The 19160-nt window shown below is 30.6% G+C and overlaps 5 protein-coding genes across 5 annotated transcripts in view; 1 reads left to right on the top strand and 4 right to left on the bottom strand.

Annotated features, from left to right (window-relative positions):
* LOC111202697 (40S ribosomal protein S15-2-like) overlaps window positions 1-9535 on the top strand; it is a 31574-nt gene extending 22039 nt beyond the window's left edge. The window contains exon 4 of the mRNA XM_048747651.1: window positions 8799-9535. Within this exon, the coding sequence (XP_048603608.1) occupies window positions 8799-9143 (345 nt within the window). The 3' untranslated portion in view covers window positions 9144-9535. The remainder of the gene's footprint in view (window positions 1-8798) is intronic.
* LOC106396640 (pentatricopeptide repeat-containing protein At5g09450, mitochondrial) lies at window positions 9360-11608 on the bottom strand. The gene is made up of 3 exons (XM_013837092.3): window positions 11414-11608; window positions 11048-11324; window positions 9360-10453 (listed from the first exon to the last, which is right to left on the bottom strand). The coding sequence occupies exons 1-3, from the start codon at window positions 11446-11448 to the stop codon at window positions 9551-9553; spliced, it is 1215 nt and encodes a 404-aa protein (XP_013692546.1). The 5' UTR covers window positions 11449-11608; the 3' UTR covers window positions 9360-9550.
* Window positions 11609-11631: 23 nt separating this feature from the next.
* LOC125581384 (classical arabinogalactan protein 1-like) lies at window positions 11632-12281 on the bottom strand. The gene has a single exon (XM_048746740.1). It carries the CDS (start codon window positions 12152-12154, stop codon window positions 11810-11812), a length of 345 nt encoding a protein of 114 aa, XP_048602697.1. The 5' UTR covers window positions 12155-12281; the 3' UTR covers window positions 11632-11809.
* Window positions 12282-13626: 1345 nt separating this feature from the next.
* Window positions 13627-14531, bottom strand: LOC106392893 (protein EXORDIUM-like 4). Its single transcript, XM_013833666.3, has 2 exons — window positions 14484-14531; window positions 13627-14163 (listed from the first exon to the last, which is right to left on the bottom strand). The coding sequence occupies exons 1-2, from the start codon at window positions 14529-14531 to the stop codon at window positions 13696-13698; spliced, it is 516 nt and encodes a 171-aa protein (XP_013689120.1). The 3' UTR covers window positions 13627-13695.
* A 3425-nt stretch (window positions 14532-17956) lies between these two features.
* Window positions 17957-19113, bottom strand: LOC111202784 (protein EXORDIUM-like 4). The gene has a single exon (XM_022695712.2). The coding sequence runs from the start codon at window positions 19019-19021 to the stop codon at window positions 18134-18136; it is 888 nt and encodes a 295-aa protein (XP_022551433.2). The 5' UTR covers window positions 19022-19113; the 3' UTR covers window positions 17957-18133.
* Between the last annotated feature and the right edge of the window lie 47 nt (window positions 19114-19160).

The following is a 19160-nucleotide window of genomic DNA, read 5'->3' as shown; positions in this document are numbered from 1 at the left end:
GTGATTTAGAAATTAGGATAACAAAAATATTTGTGGATAGATGAGTATTCTTTCAGAATTTTTCATCAATATATAGTATTGTTAAATAATTTTCTTAAAAGCTGCTATTTTTGGAAAGTTTTCATTTTTTTGAGAAATACTGTAGATTTGGGTTTGTGATTTAGAAATTAGGATAACAAAATATTTGTGGATAGATGAGTATTCTTTCAGAATTTTTCATCAATATATAGTATTTTAAAATAATTTTCTTAAAAACTGCTATTTTTGGAAAGTTTTCATTTTTTTGAGAAATACTGTAGATTTGGGTTTGTGATTTAGAAATTAGGATCACAAGAATATTTGTGGATAGATGAGTATTCTTTCAGAATTTTTAATCAATATATTGTATTTTAAAATAATTTTCTTAAAAGCTGCTATTTTTGGAAAGTTTTCATTTTTTTGAGAAATACTGTAGATTTGGGTTTGTGATTTAGAAATTAGGATAACAAAAATATTTGTGGATAGATGAGTATTCTTTCAGAATTTTTCATCAATATATAGTATTGTTAAATAATTTTCTTAAAAGCTGCTATTTTTGGAAAGTTTTCATTTTTTTGAGAAATAATGTAGAATTTGGTTTGTGATTTAGAAATTAGGATCACAAGAATATTTGTGGATAGATGAGTATTCTTTCAGAATTTTTAATCAATATATTGTATTTTAAAATAATTTTCTTAAAAGCTGCTATTTTTGGAAAGTTTTCATTTTTTTGAGAAATACTGTAGATTTGGGTTTGTGATTTAGAAATTAGGATAACAAAAATATTTGTGGATAGATGAGTATTCTTTCAGAATTTTTCATCAATATATAGTATTGTTAAATAATTTTCTTAAAACTGCTATTTTTGGAAAGTTTTCATTTTTTTGAGAAATACTTTAGATTTGGGTTTGTGATTTAGAAATTAAAATACAAAAAAATATTTGTGGATAGATGAGTATTCTTTCAGAATTTTTCATCAATATATTGTATTGTTAAATAATTTTCTTAAAAACTGCTATTTTTGGAAAGTTTTCATTTTTTTTAGAAATACTGTAGATTTGGGTTTGTGATTTAGAAATTAGGATAACAAAAATATTTGTGGATAGATGAGTATTCTTTCAGAATTTTTCATCAATATATAGTATTGTTAAATAATTTTCTTAAAAGCTGCTATTTTTGGAAAGTTTTCATTTTTTTGAGAAATACTGTAGATTTGGGTTTGTGATTTAGAAATTAAAATAACAAAAATATTTGTGGATAGATGAGTATTCTTTCAGAATTTTTCATCAATATATAGTATTGTTAAATAATTTTCTTAAAACTGCTATTTTTGGAAAGTTTTCATTTTTTTGAGAAATACTGTAGATTTGGGTTTGTGATTTAGAAATTAGGATCACAAAATATTTGTGGATAGATGAGTATTCTTTCAGAATTTTTAATCAATATATTGTATTTTAAAATAATTTTCTTAAAAGCTGCTATTTTTGGAAAGTTTTCATTTTTTTGAGAAATACTGTAGATTTGGGTTTGTGATTTAGAAATTAGGATAACAAAAATATTTGTGGATAGATGAGTATTCTTTCAGAATTTTTCATCAATATATAGTATTGTTAAATAATTTTCTTAAAAATTGCTATTTTTGGAAAGTTTTCATTTTTTTTGAGAAATACTTTAGATTTGGGTTTGTGATTTAGAAATTAGGATCACAAGAATATTTGTGGATAGATGAGTATTCTTTCAGAATTTTTAATCAATATATTGTATTTTAAAATAATTTTCTTAAAAGCTGCTATTTTTGGAAAGTTTTCATTTTTTTGAGAAATACATTAGATTTGGGTTTGTGATTTAGAAATTAGGATCACAAGAATATTTGTGGATAGATGAGTATTCTTTCAGAATTTTTCATCAATATATAGTATTGTTAAATAATTTTCTTAAAAACTGCTATTTTTGGAAAGTTTTCATTTTTTTGAGAAATACTGTAGATTTGGGTTTGTGATTTAGAAATTAGGATAACAAAAATATTTGTGGATAGATGAGTATTCTTTCAGAATTTTTCATCAATATATAGTATTGTTAAATAATTTTCTTAAAAGCTGCTATTTTTGGAAAGTTTTCATTTTTTTGAGAAATACTGTAGATTTGGGTTTGTGATTTAGAATTTAGGATAAAAAATATTTGTGGATAGATGAGTATTCTTTCAGAATTTTTCATCAATATATAGTATTGTTAAATAATTTTCTTAAAAACTGCTATTTTTGGAAAGTTTTCATTTTTTGAGAAATACTGTAGATTTGGGTTTGTGATTTAGAAATTAGGATAACAAAAATATTTGTGGATAGATGAGTATTCTTTCAGAATTTTTCATCAATATATAGTATTGTTAAATAATTTTCTTAAAAGCTGCTATTTTTGGAAAGTTTTCATTTTTTTGAGAAATACTGTAGATTTGGGTTTGTGATTTAGAAATTAGGATAACAAAAATATTTGTGGATAGATGAGTATTCTTTCAGAATTTTTCATCAATATATAGTATTGTTAAATAATTTTCTTAAAAACTGCTATTTTTGGAAAGTTTTCATTTTTTTGAGAAATACTGTAGATTTGGGTTTGTGATTTAGAAATTAGGATCACAAGAATATTTGTGGATAGATGAGTATTCTTTCAGAATTTTTAATCAATATATTGTATTTTAAAATAATTTTCTTAAAAGCTGCTATTTTTGGAAAGTTTTCATTTTTTTGAGAAATACTTAGATTTGGGTTTGTGATTTAGAAATTAGGATCACAAGAATATTTGTGGATAGATGAGTATTCTTTCAGAATTTTTCATCAATATATAGTATTGTTAAATAATTTTCTTAAAAGCTGCTATTTTTGGAAAGTTTTCATTTTTTTGAGAAATACTGTAGATTTGGGTTTGTGATTTAGAAATTAGGATAACAAAAATATTTGTGGATAGATGAGTATTCTTTCAGAATTTTTCATCAATATATAGTATTGTTAAATAATTTTCTTAAAAACTGCTATTTTTGGAAAGTTTTCATTTTTTTGAGAAATACTGTAGATTTGGGTTTGTGATTTAGAAATTAGGATCACAAGAATATTTGTGGATAGATGAGTATTCTTTCAGAATTTTTCATCAATATATAGTATTTTAAATAATTTTCTTAAAAGCTGCTATTTTTGGAAAGTTTTCATTTTTTTGAGAAATACTGTAGATTTGGGTTTGTGATTTAGAAATTAGGATAACAAAAATATTTGTGGATAGATGAGTATTCTTTCAGAATTTTTCATCAATATTTAGTATTGTTAAATAATTTTCTTAAAAGCTGCTATTTTTGGAAAGTTTTCATTTTTTTGAGAAATACTGTAGATTTGGGTTTGTGATTTAGAAATTAGGATAACAAAAATATTTGTGGATAGATGAGTATTCTTTCAGAATTTTTCATCAATATATAGTATTGTTAAATAATTTTCTTAAAAACTGCTATTTTTGGAAAGTTTTCATTTTTTTGAGAAATACTTTAGATTTGGGTTTGTGATTTAGAAATTAGGATCACAAAAATATTTGTGGATAGATGAGTATTCTTTCAGAATTTTTAATCAATATATTGTATTTTAAAATAATTTTCTTAAAAGCTGCTATTTTTGGAAAGTTTTCATTTTTTTGAGAAATACTGTAGATTTGGGTTTGTGATTTAGAAATTAGGATAACAAAAATATTTTGGATAGATGAGTATTCTTTCAGAATTTTTCATCAATATATAGTATTGTTAAATAATTTTCTTAAAAACTGCTATTTTTGGAAAGTTTTCATTTTTTTGAGAAATACTTTAGATTTGGGTTTGTGATTTAGAAATTAGGATCACAAGAATATTTGTGGATAGATGAGTATTCTTTCAGAATTTTTAATCAATATATTGTATTTTAAAATAATTTTCTTAAAAGCTGCTATTTTTGGAAAGTTTTCATTTTTTTGAGAAATACTGTAGATTTGGGTTTGTGATTTAGAAATTAGGATCACAAGAATATTTGTGGATAGATGAGTATTCTTTCAGAATTTTTCATCAATATATAGTATTGTTAAATAATTTTCTTAAAAACTGCTATTTTTGGAAAGTTTTCATTTTTTTGAGAAATACTGTAGATTTGGGTTTGTGATTTAGAAATTAAAATAACAAAAATATTTGTGGATAGATGAGTATTCTTTCAGAATTTTTAATCAATATATTGTATTGTTAAATAATTTTCTTAAAAACTGCTATTTTTGGAAAGTTTTCATTTTTTTGAGAAATACTGTAGATTTGGGTTTGTGATTTAGAAATTAGGATAACAAAAATATTTGTGGATAGATGAGTATTCTTTCAGAATTTTTCATCAATATATAGTATTGTTAAATAATTTTCTTAAAAGCTGCTATTTTTGGAAAGTTTTCATTTTTTTGAGAAATACTGTAGATTTGGGTTTGTGATTTAGAAATTAGGATAAAAAATATTTGTGGATAGATGAGTATTCTTTCAGAATTTTTCATCAATATATAGTATTGTTAAATAATTTTCTTAAAACTGCTATTTTTGGAAAGTTTTCATTTTTTTGAGAAATACTGTAGATTTGGGTTTGTGATTTAGAAATTAGGATCACAAGAATATTTGTGGATAGATGAGTATTCTTTCAGAATTTTTCATCAATATATAGTATTGTTAAATAATTTTCTTAAAAGCTGCTATTTTTGGAAAGTTTTCATTTTTTTGAGAAATACTGTAGATTTGGGTTTGTGATTTAGAAATTAGGATAACAAAAATATTTGTGGATAGATGAGTATTCTTTCAGAATTTTTCATCAATATATAGTATTGTTAAATAATTTTCTTAAAAGCTGCTATTTTTGGAAAGTTTTCATTTTTTTGAGAAATACTGTAGATTTGGGTTTGTGATTTAGAAATTAGGATAACAAAAATATTTGTGGATAGATGAGTATTCTTTCAGAATTTTTCATCAATATATAGTATTGTTAAATAATTTTCTTAAAAACTGCTATTTTTGGAAAGTTTTCATTTTTTTGAGAAATACTGTAGATTTGGGTTTGTGATTTAGAAATTAGGATCACAAGAATATTTGTGGATAGATGAGTATTCTTTCAGAATTTTTAATCAATATATTGTATTTTAAAATAATTTTCTTAAAAGCTGCTATTTTTGGAAAGTTTTCATTTTTTTGAGAAATACTGTAGATTTGGGTTTGTGATTTAGAAATTAGGATAACAAAAATATTTGTGGATAGATGAGTATTCTTTCAGAATTTTTCATCAATATATAGTATTGTTAAATAATTTTCTTAAAAGCTGCTATTTTTGGAAAGTTTTCATTTTTTTGAGAAATACTGTAGATTTGGTTTGTGATTTAGAAATTAGGATCACAAGAATATTTGTGGATAGATGAGTATTCTTTCAGAATTTTTAATCAATATATTGTATTTTAAAATAATTTTCTTAAAAGCTGCTATTTTTGGAAAGTTTTCATTTTTTTGAGAAATACTGTAGATTTGGGTTTGTGATTTAGAAATTAGGATAACAAAAATATTTGTGGATAGATGAGTATTCTTTCAGAATTTTTCATCAATATATAGTATTGTTAAATAATTTTCTTAAAACTGCTATTTTTGGAAAGTTTTCATTTTTTTGAGAAATACTGTAGATTTGGGTTTGTGATTTAGAAATTAGGATAAAAAAATATTTGTGGATAGATGAGTATTCTTTCAGAATTTTTCATCAATATATTGTATTGTTAAATAATTTTCTTAAAACTGCTATTTTTGGAAAGTTTTCATTTTTTTTAGAAATACTGTAGATTTGGGTTTGTGATTTAGAAATTAGGATAACAAAATATTTGTGGATAGATGAGTATTCTTTCAGAATTTTTCATCAATATATAGTATTGTTAAATAATTTTCTTAAAACTGCTATTTTTGGAAAGTTTTCATTTTTTTGAGAAATACTGTAGATTTGGGTTTGTGATTTAGAATTTAGGATAAAAAAATATTTGTGGATAGATGAGTATTCTTTCAGAATTTTTCATCAATATATAGTATTGTTAAATAATTTTCTTAAAAACTGCTATTTTTGGAAAGTTTTCATTTTTTTGAGAAATACTGTAGATTTGGGTTTGTGATTTAGAAATTAGGATAACAAAAATATTTGTGGATAGATGAGTATTCTTTCAGAATTTTTCATCAATATATAGTATTGTTAAATAATTTTCTTAAAAACTGCTATTTTTGGAAAGTTTTCATTTTTTTGAGAAATACTTTAGATTTGGGTTTGTGATTTAGAAATTAGGATCACAAGAATATTTGTGGATAGATGAGTATTCTTTCAGAATTTTTAATCAATATTTTGTATTTTTTAATAATTTTCTTTAAAACTGCTATTTTTGGAAAGTTTTCATTCTTTTGAGAAATATTGTAGATATGGGTTTGTGATTTAGATATTAGGATAACAAGAATATTTGTGAATAGATGAGTATTCTTTTAGAATTTATCATCAATATATTGTAGTTTTAAATAATTTTTTTAAAAGCTGCTATTTTTGGAAAATTTTCATTTTTTTGAGAAATACTGTAGATTTGGGTTTGTGATTCAGAAATTAGTATAAAAAGAATATTTGTGGATATATGAGTGCTCTTTAAGAATTTTTCATCAATATGTTGTATTTTTAAATAATTTTCTTAAAAGCCTCTATTTTTGGATTTTTTTATTTTTTAGAGAAATTTTATTGATTTGAGTTTGTGATTTAGAAATTAGGATAACAAGAATATTTGTAAATAGATGAGTATTCTTTCAGAGTTTTTCATCAATAAGTAGTATTTTTAAATAATTTTCTTAAAAAGGGTTATTTTTGGAAGTTTTTCATTTTTTTGAGAAATTCTGTAGATTTGGGTTTTTGAATTAGAAAATTGGATAACAATAATATTTGTGGATAGATGAGTATTTTTTCAGAGATTTTCATGAATAAGTTGTATTTTTAAATAATTTTCCTAAAACCTGCTATTTTTGGAAAGTTTTCATTTTTTGAGAAATTTTATAGCTTTGAGTTTGTGATTTAGAAATTAGGATAACAATAATATTAGTGGATAGATAAGTATTCTTTCAGAGTTTTTCATCTAGGTTGTAATTTTAAATAATTTTCATAAAAACTGCTATTTTTGGAAAGTTTTCTTTTTTTTGAGAAATATTGTAGATTTGTCTTTGTGATTTAGAAATTTGGATAACAATAATATTTGTGGATAGATGAGTATTCTTTCAGAATTTTTCATCAATATATTGTATTTTAAAATAATTTTCGTAAAGGCTGCTATTTTTGGGAATTTTCATTTTTTTTTTTGAAATACTGTAGATTTGGGTTTGTGATTTATAAATTAGGATAACAAGAATATTTTTGGATAGATGAGTGCTCTTTAAGAATTTTTCATCAATATATTTTATTTTTGAATAATTTTCATAAAAATTGCTATTTTTGGAAATTTTTCATTTTTTGAGAAATTTTATAGATTTGATTTTTGATTTAGAAATTAGGATAACAAGAATATTAGTGGATAGATGAGTATTCTTTCAGAGTTTTTCATCAATAGGTTGTATTTTTAAATAATTTTCATAAAAACTTCTATTTTTGGAAAGTTTTCATTTTTTTGAGAAATACTGTAGATTTGGGTTTGTGATTTAGAAATTAGAATAACAAGAATATTATTGGATAGATGAGTATTCTTTTAGAGTTTTTCATCAATAGGTTGTATTTTTAAATAATTTTAATAAAAACTATTATTTTTGGAAAGTTTTTATTTTTTTGAGAAATACTGTAGATTTGGGTTTATGATATAGAAATAAGGATAACAAGATTATTTGTGGATAGATGAGTATTCTTTCAGAATTTTTTATCAATATATTGTATTTTTAAATAATTTTCTTAAAAACTGCTATTTTTGGAAAATTTTCATTTTGCTTAGAAATATTGTAGATTTGGTTTGTGATTTAGAAATTTGGATAACAAGAATATTTATGGATAGATGAGTATTCGTTAAGAATTTTTCATTTTGTATTTTTAAATAATTTTCTTAAAAGCTGCTACTTTTGGAAAGCTTTCATTTTTTTACAGAAATATTGTAGATTTGGGTATGTGATTTATAAATTAGGATAACAAGAATATTTGTGGATAGATGAGTATTCTTTAAGAGTTTAAGTTGTATTTTTAAATAATTTTTTTAAAAACTGCTATTTTTGAAAAGTTTTCATTTTCTTAAAAAATATTATAGATTTCGGTTTTTGATTTAAAAACTAGGATAACAAGAATATTAGAGGATAGATGAGTATACCTTTAGAGTTTTTCATCTATAAGTTGTATTTTAAAATAATTTTCATAAAAACTGATATTTTTAGAAATTTTTCATTTTTTTGAGAATTACCGTAGATTTGGTTTTGTGTTTTAGAAATTAGGATAACTTTTTCACAAAATAAAAAACTTTCTTAAGCCTTGTGCATTTAACTAAAATTACCTACATAATGAAACAGGTGGAATGTGAATTTTGGTTTCTTTCTGTTTATTCGGTCCATTAATTTGGACTAAGGTATAATCGAATTATAAATGACATATTACTAAATGTTTTGTTTGAAATAGTTGGTGTCCACTGTCCACAGTTCATACCTTAGTTTTAAAAAGGCTTAAGAAACTTTGTGCTAGTTCTTTGATCACATGGTTTAACAAGAGATCAATGTTTTTACCTAAAAACAGAAAAGGAATGCACCAGCTGGTGAGAAGCCAGAAGTAGTGAGAACACATCTAAGGAACATGGTGATTATGCCTGAAATTATTGGAAGCATCATCGGTGTGTACAACGGAGAAACGTTTAACCAGATCGAGATTAAACCGGAGATGATGGGACACTACCTTGCGGAGTTCTCAATCGAGATTAAACCGGAGATGATGGGACACTACCTTGCGGAGTTCTCAATCGAGATTAAACCGGAGATGATGGGACACTACCTTGCGGAGTTCTCAATTTCTTACAAACCGGTTAAGCACGGTAGGCCTGGTCAGGGTGCTACACCCTCCTCTAGGTTTATTCCTCTCAAGTGAAGCCATTACAAGACTCCATGCTATTTTCTACCTTATCTTTTATTTTATTTTACACATCTAATTCTATCTTCTTTAGTTGACTCTATTGTCTTACAAAAATTCGAATTATTTTCTTTTTTTAATTAACACCATGGGGTTTAAACTCGAGTTAAAGTATGAAATTTACTTGATTTTACACATGTTTATGTATCAGCCATGATATCTCATAAACTCAAGGAGTTGTAATAGTGGAACCTTTCTTTAGGTCAAAAGCAACATCGTGCCGTGAGAAAGACGTAAGTCTCACAAAAAAATGCCAAAGCAAAAAGTATATAATAAAAAAACACAAAATCACAGTGAAGAGAGACACTTCTACTTTTATTAATGAGCTTGACTTGGTTCTAGTTATAACTCAAGAGACCCCAATCTTATGATATCTCGTCTTCCAAGCTACATTTCTTCTCCACCAAAAGCAACTGAAACTCACTAGCTTTTTCCTCTAACCCAACATCTCTAAAAGCATTCAAAATCCTCAAACAAGCAGAACCATCAAACTCCGTCGTTTTAGACTCCTTCCACTGATCCACAACCTCCCCAGCTTCTCTCAAACAACCAAGCATCAGATAAGACGAAACAACACATATGTAGCTTCTGCTGCTCAGCTTCTGGTTAGTGTTCCTCAGAGACTTCCAAATCTGATCTACCATACCCTTGTTTCCTAACCCAGTGTGAAGAATCATAAGAAAGTCATACGTCACCCACTCTCTTTGCGAAATAGACTTCTCAGACTCAACAGGTGAGCTGGACTCTGCATTCGTTAACCGACTACTGTTAATGTAGACACTAGTAAGATCAATATACCTAGCCCAACCCTCGTTTGAACCGCCCTCACGCCTCATCTCCTCAAGAATCCTTCTCAGCTCATCAATATCAAACCTCGCAGCACATGAACTCAGCCAGAGATTGTAAGTAAAAATGTCAGGGGAAACGTTTCTGCCCTTCATCACTTCGATAACATCCCTTACTTTCTCAACTTCCCCTACCGACATGTACAGAGTCATCATCTCGTTGTACGTGATGGCACCGAAGGTGAGACTATCGCTCTCGATGATTCTCTTGAACAGGGCCTCGGCTCGTTCGGTTTGCTTGGAAGCAGCGTAAGCGTGGAGGAGAGAGGTATAGGTTTCAGGTGTCTTTGAAGGTGGTTGCAAGCCTTCGAAGTAGCGCTCAGCTGCATCGATTCCAAAGACTTTTGAGATCAGATCTATACGCGATGCGTAGTCAGCATCTGAGATGTTGGTTTCTTCATGCTGAACCAAATACTCTGTAACCTGTAATAAGACTTGAAATAAGCTCCTAGAAGTACGCAGAGCAATACGATTATGTGCATACATAAACGGACTTAACAAGTATAAAGTTGAAAACTTTGTCTGAAAATTCAAGAACCCATCAGAAGAAAACAGACATAACAAGTAACTCGAGAGTGTGTTTGTGCATAAAGAGACAAAACAAGTATAAAGTTGAAAACTTTGTCTGAAAAATTGTGCATACATAAACGGACATAACAAGAATAAAGTTGAAAACTTTGTCTGAAAATTCAAGAACCCATCAGAAGAAAACAGACATAACAAGTAACTCGAGAGTGTGTTCGTGCATAAAGAGACAAAACAAGTATGAAGTTGAAAAGTTTGTCTGAAAAATTGTGCATGCATAAACGGACTTAACAAGTATAAAGTTGAAAACTTTGTCGGAAAATTCAAGAACCATCAGAAGAAAACAGACATAACAAGTACCTAGAGAGTGTGTTTGTGCATAAAGAGACAAAACAAGTATAAAGTTGAAAACTTTGTCTGAAAATTTTTAAGCTTTGTGAGCTTTATCCTCAAGTCCGATGCTTACGTATGATGAAAATGATAGAAACTTACCTCTAGAGCGTGTTTGTAACGGCGAGTTCTTCTGAGCTCCTTGGAGATCTCTCGAAGTTCGTTGACTGTAATCTGATTCCCTTCGCCAACCCATTTCTCGAGAACGGTCGTCGCGCTCCGCTTCGGTAGTCTCAATCTGAAAATCCTGCTCCTCAGATCGTCTTTCTCCTCAGAATCCTCGACAATTGAGCCTCCGATTGCCGCGTCAGCACTGTACGGCTTTGAGAAACGTGAAGATTCGGCGTTTCGAGTGAGATTGCTTCCGACAGTCAATCGACTAGATTAAAAAAAAGACAGAACCGTAAGAAGAATCTTGTCGGAGAAACAAAAACAGAATCAGTAAGAAAATAAACGACAGAAACTCACCCTCTAATGGTACGGAAGATCGAGCGAGTTGCCATTGAATGATTCTCTCAGTTCGTTGCGAGTCTTGTGACCAAAAGATCTAAAACGATCGATCACTTACTAATGTGTCAAATGGTGTATAATGGGCCTATATTCATAGGCCCATTAGCTCTTGCGTGTTTTCTCGTTGCAATATTTGACTTATTTTGGGTATGGGCCGTATGGCAATAGTTTTAAAATAAATAAATCAAGCTAATATTGATAAGACTCTGAACATCAACATTCAGTACAAATCCTGGTGAGGCAAATTAAAAGAGAGAAGCTGAAAAACAAAACAACAATAAAAATAAAAGAATCATCTTCCTACATAATAGTTTTCTGAAACTATGACATAAATAAATGAGGCTCCATTAGAGATTAGAAAGTCAAAACGGCAGCGTATAGAATAACGGCGATGGATCCAGCGAAAACGGTGTATTGGTTGAAAACGGCACTGCTCTGCTGTGACGGACCAGGAGCTTCTGATGGCGAGTCTGATATGGAAGACGGAGTCACTGCTGCGGAATCGATGGAAGGAGAATCCGCTTGAGGTAGTGATGGAGGAGACGCGACGGAGGATTCTGGTGTCGGTGTTTTAGACGGAGAAGGAGAGATAACTCGCCTTCCTCCGCCTATAAACGGAGCTGGAGAAGGAGACTCCATCGCTGAAGCGATCAGTAGACAGCTGAGAATCAGAAACCCAAGGACTTTCGAGATCGACATTTCAAAGTGGGTGTTTTGATTGTAAGAGAGAGGGAATAGTATGGTGGCTATGGATTATTTGCTCTGTTGGTGATTAAGACTAATTGTGTTGTACCTCTTTATATAGGTGTAAAGTGGGGTCCACTGTTTGTCTGAATACAAGCGTGTTAAATCTTTATCGTTAGATTAAAAGAAATGTGGAAACGATAGAATCGGACGGCTAAAATAACGCGGTAACGGCTCGTTGGAAACATCTACGTCCAGGTGGCAGTAAAGGAACCGCGTGATTTGTGTCTAATTAAATGAAATATGACCGTTGTCTGAAGAGCTTTTTTTTTTTGGTTCCTGAACATGTCTGAAGAGCTTTATTTCCTTCTATAACGGTCAGTCGGGTTTTTTTCCGGGAAAAAGGTGTTTGCTTTGCTCGTGAGATTTCTTTTAGAAAAATCGTTGGGCCTTCGTGTAAGGCATTGGACATTTGGTTTGTTAGTTTTAACAGGTCATGGCATAGGGAGAGTTTGGATGAGGACAAGTCACAATACCAAAGGCCAAACTATAGAAGCATTTGGATTGGGTCGTTGGGATCATGATAACGCAGTATAACAAATTTATAACATAGAATGGGCCGGTCTCGAGCATAAGCGAGGGAACCGACCGTTTAGAGCATCATATTTTAAGCGAAAAATTTAATTGTATATAGGGCATAAAATTTGTTTTACATGAATAATAAAAACATAAAATTTTAAATAAGCTTAGGGCATTAAAAAAAAATTGAGAATGTTGGACCGACACTACAAAGTTTGAAGATGCATGTTTTTATGGAAAGTACCACGTCACCCTTCTAGATTGGACGTAAAACATAGCATGCAGACAGGAAATTTTGGACGGCAATATCTATAACTACAAGACTACAAAACATTAGAGCACCTGCAATGGAGTCTCTTGCCAATTTTTTAGCTCCAAAACCTAGGTAAAATATAATAAACAATTCGATGGGTCCTGCAATATATTAAGGATTGGCTTCTTCAAATCCTTCTCTAAGAATCAATTCCTTGGAGTATTGTAACTGTTCGCGGGGCCCGCTGTTAGGTGGTAGCCCACCATTGATAAAAAAAAAATTCAACTGAAAAAAAAAATTAATAATAAAAAAATAAAAAAAAAAAGTTCTAAGAATTTTTAACCCAATATCACGGTTGCGGATAGTCTTAGGCTCTTAGCTTTGTTAAAATGTGAAAACTGTTAACGTTATCATATCCTCACAAATCCCAACACCACTAAGGCATCAAGACTAACTAGTTTATCCTCTGATCTTTCTTTAAAGTTTAAATTATTTTATTTTTAATGGTCTATGTTTACCGTATCAACACATGAATGATAACTTTCTTAATCCGTTGAGTCCTTTGGTTCATAAAAACAAAGTTTATTTAACATAGGTTTATAAGTTTGTAGGGAAGACTACAAATCGGTTTTATTCTTCTTCGCACATCGTTTTATTATTCTTCACATTTAATACAAAACAACACATCCCAAACCAGTGATTCTTGCCACGAGTCCTTTATGACTTAAACCAAAGTCCTACACTCTGCAGCCTGAGGGTCCCACATCGCCGGTAAAAGGTATTTCCTACCGGCGAGACCCAAAGCGTTGTAACTCGCTCCGGTAGTCTTGTCCACTAGAACACGACCCGGGTAACCTGGGTAAGCACCGGACCCAAACCTGTCGACACAAAACGAGGCGGGTTCTTGTTCCCCATTAACGGCGTTAACCAGTAGCGTCGCGAGGTTAATAATCATTCCGTCAACTCCAACATCACCGTTGGGTGCGATCAACGGGGGAGACTGAGCTCCGGATAAAGGCTGATGAAATGGCCATGAGCAGTAGCCAGGACACTGCTCTTCAGAGTTTCCCACCCAGACGTAAGCTCCACCGTCAAGGGAACTTGACTTTGACCCGTGCGTCCCGCACCGGTTCATACAAAACCCCTCAACGGTCACGTCTTTCGCCGTCAAAGTCCTTACACTGATAAGTCCCTGTCAAAACTTATTGAAAAATGTAATCATGTAAATTCAATATACCAAAATCAATTGTCTTTTAAAATATTGATGAATAGAGAATAGTTGCACATTTCATAAACGCACTTAGTTTCCTTTACATTTTATCATCATTTTACAAAAGCATAGTTGTCTTTCGATCATGCACCAACTCAGCGAATACACAGAGAAAAGTTCTTCAAGTTTGTGGTACATGCATCGATCGTATTAATCGAACGTACAATAGATTCCAAAAAAGATATATTGACTTCCAAACTACAAATTTAATCGAACCACAAAACAACACATATTGGACATACTAGCTGACTGTTTCGGAATTCCATAGATCGGTTTGCTACTAACACCATTATGCATAATTGATATTGGTTTCATAGAAATCCTACTAAAGTATGTAAATTTGACAAATAGGCTTTTATTAGAAATGTTACCTATTATAAAAAATAATGCATTCCAGATGACAATATTTATATTTTATTTTTGTCAATCAACGTGTTTGATATTTTATGTAAATCAAATTTTAGGTTAGACTAACTTACGTCACAAAAGTTTCTTTCATTAAATATTTTTTCCATCAATTTATACTATTTTGTGTGTTTCATCAAGTCTTAATTAATTTAGTCTCTGGTTGATTAATATAATTTTTCCAATCAATATAGTGATATGGAACTTTTTTTTTTGGTAAACATAGTGATATGGAACTTTCCACTTTCTTATCGGGAAAATCGCATAAAAAACTTTGAAAATGTCACTTACTAGTACTTTAAACCTTGAAATTTTTTCACTAACATTTTTAACCTTTAAAGTGACATTTTTATTATTAAAAATCTCCAAAGAAGAAAAATGACCGGCTGAACAGGTTAAAAACAATTTTTTTTTAAAAAAATAATTATTTAATTAATAAAATAAACAAAAACAATTAATAAAAATCAAAAAATTTAACAAAAAACTCATAAATTAAAAAAAAAATATTTAAAAAATTAAATAAAAAATAACAAAAAATCAAAAAAATAAATAAGATCAAATTAAAATGGAGAAAAGTAAAAAAAAATATAAATTTCAAAAAAAAAGTGAAAATTCAAAAAAAAAAAATTCATTTTCAAATTTTTTTTTTATCAACACTCATTTTCAAATATAATGTCAGAAATTATCATTGGAGATATGCCAAAAACCATATCATTGGAGATATGCCAAAAACAGTCATATCTCCAATGACGGTTTTTGGCATATCTTCAATGATAATTTCCGATATTATATTTGAAAATAAAAAAAAAACTTTTTTGAATTTTCAATTTTTTGAAATTTATTATTATTTTTTCTGTATTTTAATTTGATCTTATTTATTTTTGAATTTTTAGTTATTTTTTATTTAATTTTCTAAATCTTTATTTATTTGTCTCACTTTTTTTTAATTTATGAGTTTTTTTGTTAAATTTTTCGATTTTTATTAATTTTTTTATTTATTAATTAAATAATTATTTTTTGAAAAAAAAACTGTTTTTAACCTGTTCAGCCGGTTAATTTTCTTCTTTGGAGGTTTTTTATGATAAAAATGTTACTTTCAAGGTTAAAAGTGTTAGTGAAAAAACTTCAAGGCTTAAAATGCTAGCAAGTGACACTTTCAAGATTTTTTATGCGATTTTCTTCTTTTTTATTTGAAAGCTAAATGTTTTTCACCAAGTCATGACAATTAATGTGTGTTTGGGTGTGATGAGCGTGCGTGTGGATTTATATATGTAATTGCCATTGTGATTTATAGGACTGAAAACTGATTAAAAGGCGTCAAAAACAAGAAATAACATCAAGGCCCTGCAATTTTTGTTGGCATGAAATGTTGCACGCTTAACATGTTTTAATATATGCTTGTGAAAGCGATAAAATTGTACGTGAAACGAGATCATTAATTCATAGATGCATGCATATGGCCTAACGTACTAATTCATTGATTGTAGTTGTTATCCATTTGGAAATCTGCAATCAATTGATTAAGGAGAACCATGACTAATTGAAACAAAAACAGGACTAAATTTTTTAATAAAAACAACAAATTAACAAGTAATATTGATATGCAATTTTGAAAGGGGGGGGGGGGGGGGGGGGGGGGGGGGGGGGGGGGGGGGGGGGGGGGGGGGGGGATGAGATGTGGGATTATAAAGTCTAAATGGATTAATATATGTCGGAGAAGCCAATTAAACTTACCAAGCAGTGTTAGCATATCCATTCCCCTCCATAACTTAACTTTCGATTTTTGAGGGTAACGTAACAGTCTTTATTGTGGGAAAATGTTGTATGCATGCCCACTTGAATCATGCCTCTCTCCTTTTCCCTTATTTGGCCAAAGAATGTAAAAGTTGCAGCATGCATATATATTCGAAACAATAAATAAAAACATGAAACATGTTCATTATATTGAGTGGCTTCAAAATTGCGCTGAAAAGTTTAAAGATGCCTTTCACATCGAAGTCATCGTAGTTTTATCGCATAAGTTGTAATGAGCACAGTTATAAGGTGATAACGAGACTGGTTCAACAGCTACAATAATTGACCATTTCTATCGACAAGAGATACTGAAAAAGACTAGGGAAAGTAACGTAACTAGGCCAATCAAAATATTAAGAACTTATATACAATAAAGTATATAGATAAAAAAAAAAAAGGTTAAAAAAGGGATAAACTTTTTTCCGGAAAGAAAATGTGAAAAGCTCTGGTACCACACACCATATTTATCTAACAACAGATTCGAATTCGGATCTCTTAAAGATTCATGCAATGATTCGTGCCATCCGACCACAGACGCGTGGTTAAGTGTATAGATAAAGATCAGTCGTCTTAAGTTGAATCCTCTTGTCCTCTGATCACTATACTCGTCTGCATTCGACATGTACCGGAAATTTGATCAAACCCACAGGAGCTTCAATAATTATTAGTTCGCACAACCAACCAATACATTCATTCCTTTTCACTTTTGCCAAAATGTTGATAACCTAGACATAATGCAACGTAATTAATATAGATAACTAAAAGTTCAAAAATAAAAAGATAACTACAATATTGTCAAAGTCTTTTGAGAAATGTGAATTGCCACTAAGTAGATTAGTTAAGCGAATATTAGTGCATCATGCATGAAGCAACAAAAGGTTTTATCACTATTTCTTTAAGTAAAAGTCCTAAGAAAGTCAAAAGAGTATATATGCATTATCTTTGGACAAGTTGGGTTTATTAATCAATCACTAATCTTGTGAGGTACGTTGGTCTTATATTGCCGCCGACCGACCGACCGACCAGCTTCTCATGTTGGCTAACCAATCTCTATACACAGTTTGGTCCCAGTTCTCTTGCCGTGCATTAAGTAACAGAGGTAAGTGAAAGTCCTAACAAAATCAATGAGTATATATGCATATAATCTTTGGATAAGTTGGGGTTATTAATAAATCACTAATCTTGTGAGGTACGTTGGTCTTATATTGCCAATGTTCAATCACATATTTCAGTGGTTATCCTTAAAGACAAACTAGATTGGACGTAAAACATGACATGCTGAAAACTTTGGACGCCAATATCTATAAGCATTAGCTTTGTTAAAAGGTGTAAAACTACTATGTTTTCATATCCCCACAAATCCCAACACCACCAAGGCATCAAGAGCTAACTACTTATCCTCTAATCCTCCTTTAAAGTTTAAATAAATTTATTTCTAATGGTCTATGTTTACCTTATCAACACACGATGGTTCTTAAAACAAATTTTATTAACATTGGTTTATAAGTTTGTAGGGGAAACTAAAAATCGGTTTTATTATTCTTTCACATATCATACATACAAAACAACACTAGAAACATCTTCTTAAAGAAAAAACATAAATAAAGAAAAGAAAAGCAGCACATCCCCGAACCAGACGGGATATATATCTACAACTTTATTTGTCTCCCAAGTCATTATTGCCACGAGTCTTTTAAACCAAAGTCTTACACTTTGAAGTCTGAGGGTCCCACATAGCTGGTAAAAGATATTTCCTACCGGCTAGACCCAAAGCATTATAACTCGCTCCGGTAGTCTTGTCCACGAGAACCCGACCCGGGTAACCGGGGTAAGCACCGGACCCGAACATCCCAGTACATGTCGAGACGGCTTCTTGATTCGTCACGGTGTTAACCAGTAGCGTCGCCAGGTTGATAATCATTCCGTCAACTCCGACGTCACCGTTAGGCGCGATCAACGGCGGAGTCTGAGGTCCGTATAACGGCTGGTGAAACGGCCACGCGCAGTAGCCAGGACACTGCTCTTCAGAGTTTCCAACCCAAAGGTAAGCTCCACCGTCCACGGTGCTTGACTTCGACCCGTGGGTCCCGCACCGGTTCATACAAAACCCCTCAACGGTCACGTCTTTCGCCGTTAAAACGGCTGTTATCGACCCAACACCACCTCCCTTAAGTTTGCCTGACAGAGGTCGGAGGTGAGGACTTTTTAAGGATTTTCCGAGAGGGTAGTCCTCGAGGAGGAGCTGTTTACCGAGGACGATCGTTGACGCGCCGCCTTTGTACTTCTCCGTCGTCTTCCACCACGACGCCACGGAGGGATCTTTTGCGGCGGCGGCGGCGGAGTTGAGAGAGCGGATGAAGTCGACGATGACGGTCCGTTGGATTGGTGTGAATTTTCCGTACCAAACGATATTGAGATTGATGTTTTTTTGGACTGAATTGCTGATATTGAGACTGATGTTTCCTTTGAAGAGAGTAGCGTTTAACTTCAGCAGTTGATGCTCGACCGACACGGCGGAGGAGAAACCGACGGTGGCGGATATGAGTACAAGAAGAGCGGCTAAACGGTAAGTATAGGCCATATCCGGAGAAGAGAGAGAGGTTTTTTGTTTTAAGTTGGGGTTTATGGAAGCAACTAAAGTCTATATTTATAGCAAATTTTGAACGGGGCATAGCTATTGCAGGTACGTCCCTATTGCAGAGGGCGTCCGTGTCAACGTA

The sequence above is a fragment of the Brassica napus genome, chromosome C2 (assembly GCF_020379485.1).
Source record: "Brassica napus cultivar Da-Ae chromosome C2, Da-Ae, whole genome shotgun sequence".
In the NCBI taxonomy this organism is placed as follows: Eukaryota; Viridiplantae; Streptophyta; class Magnoliopsida; order Brassicales; family Brassicaceae; genus Brassica; species Brassica napus.
This window is presented reverse-complemented; position numbering and strand designations above follow the sequence as displayed.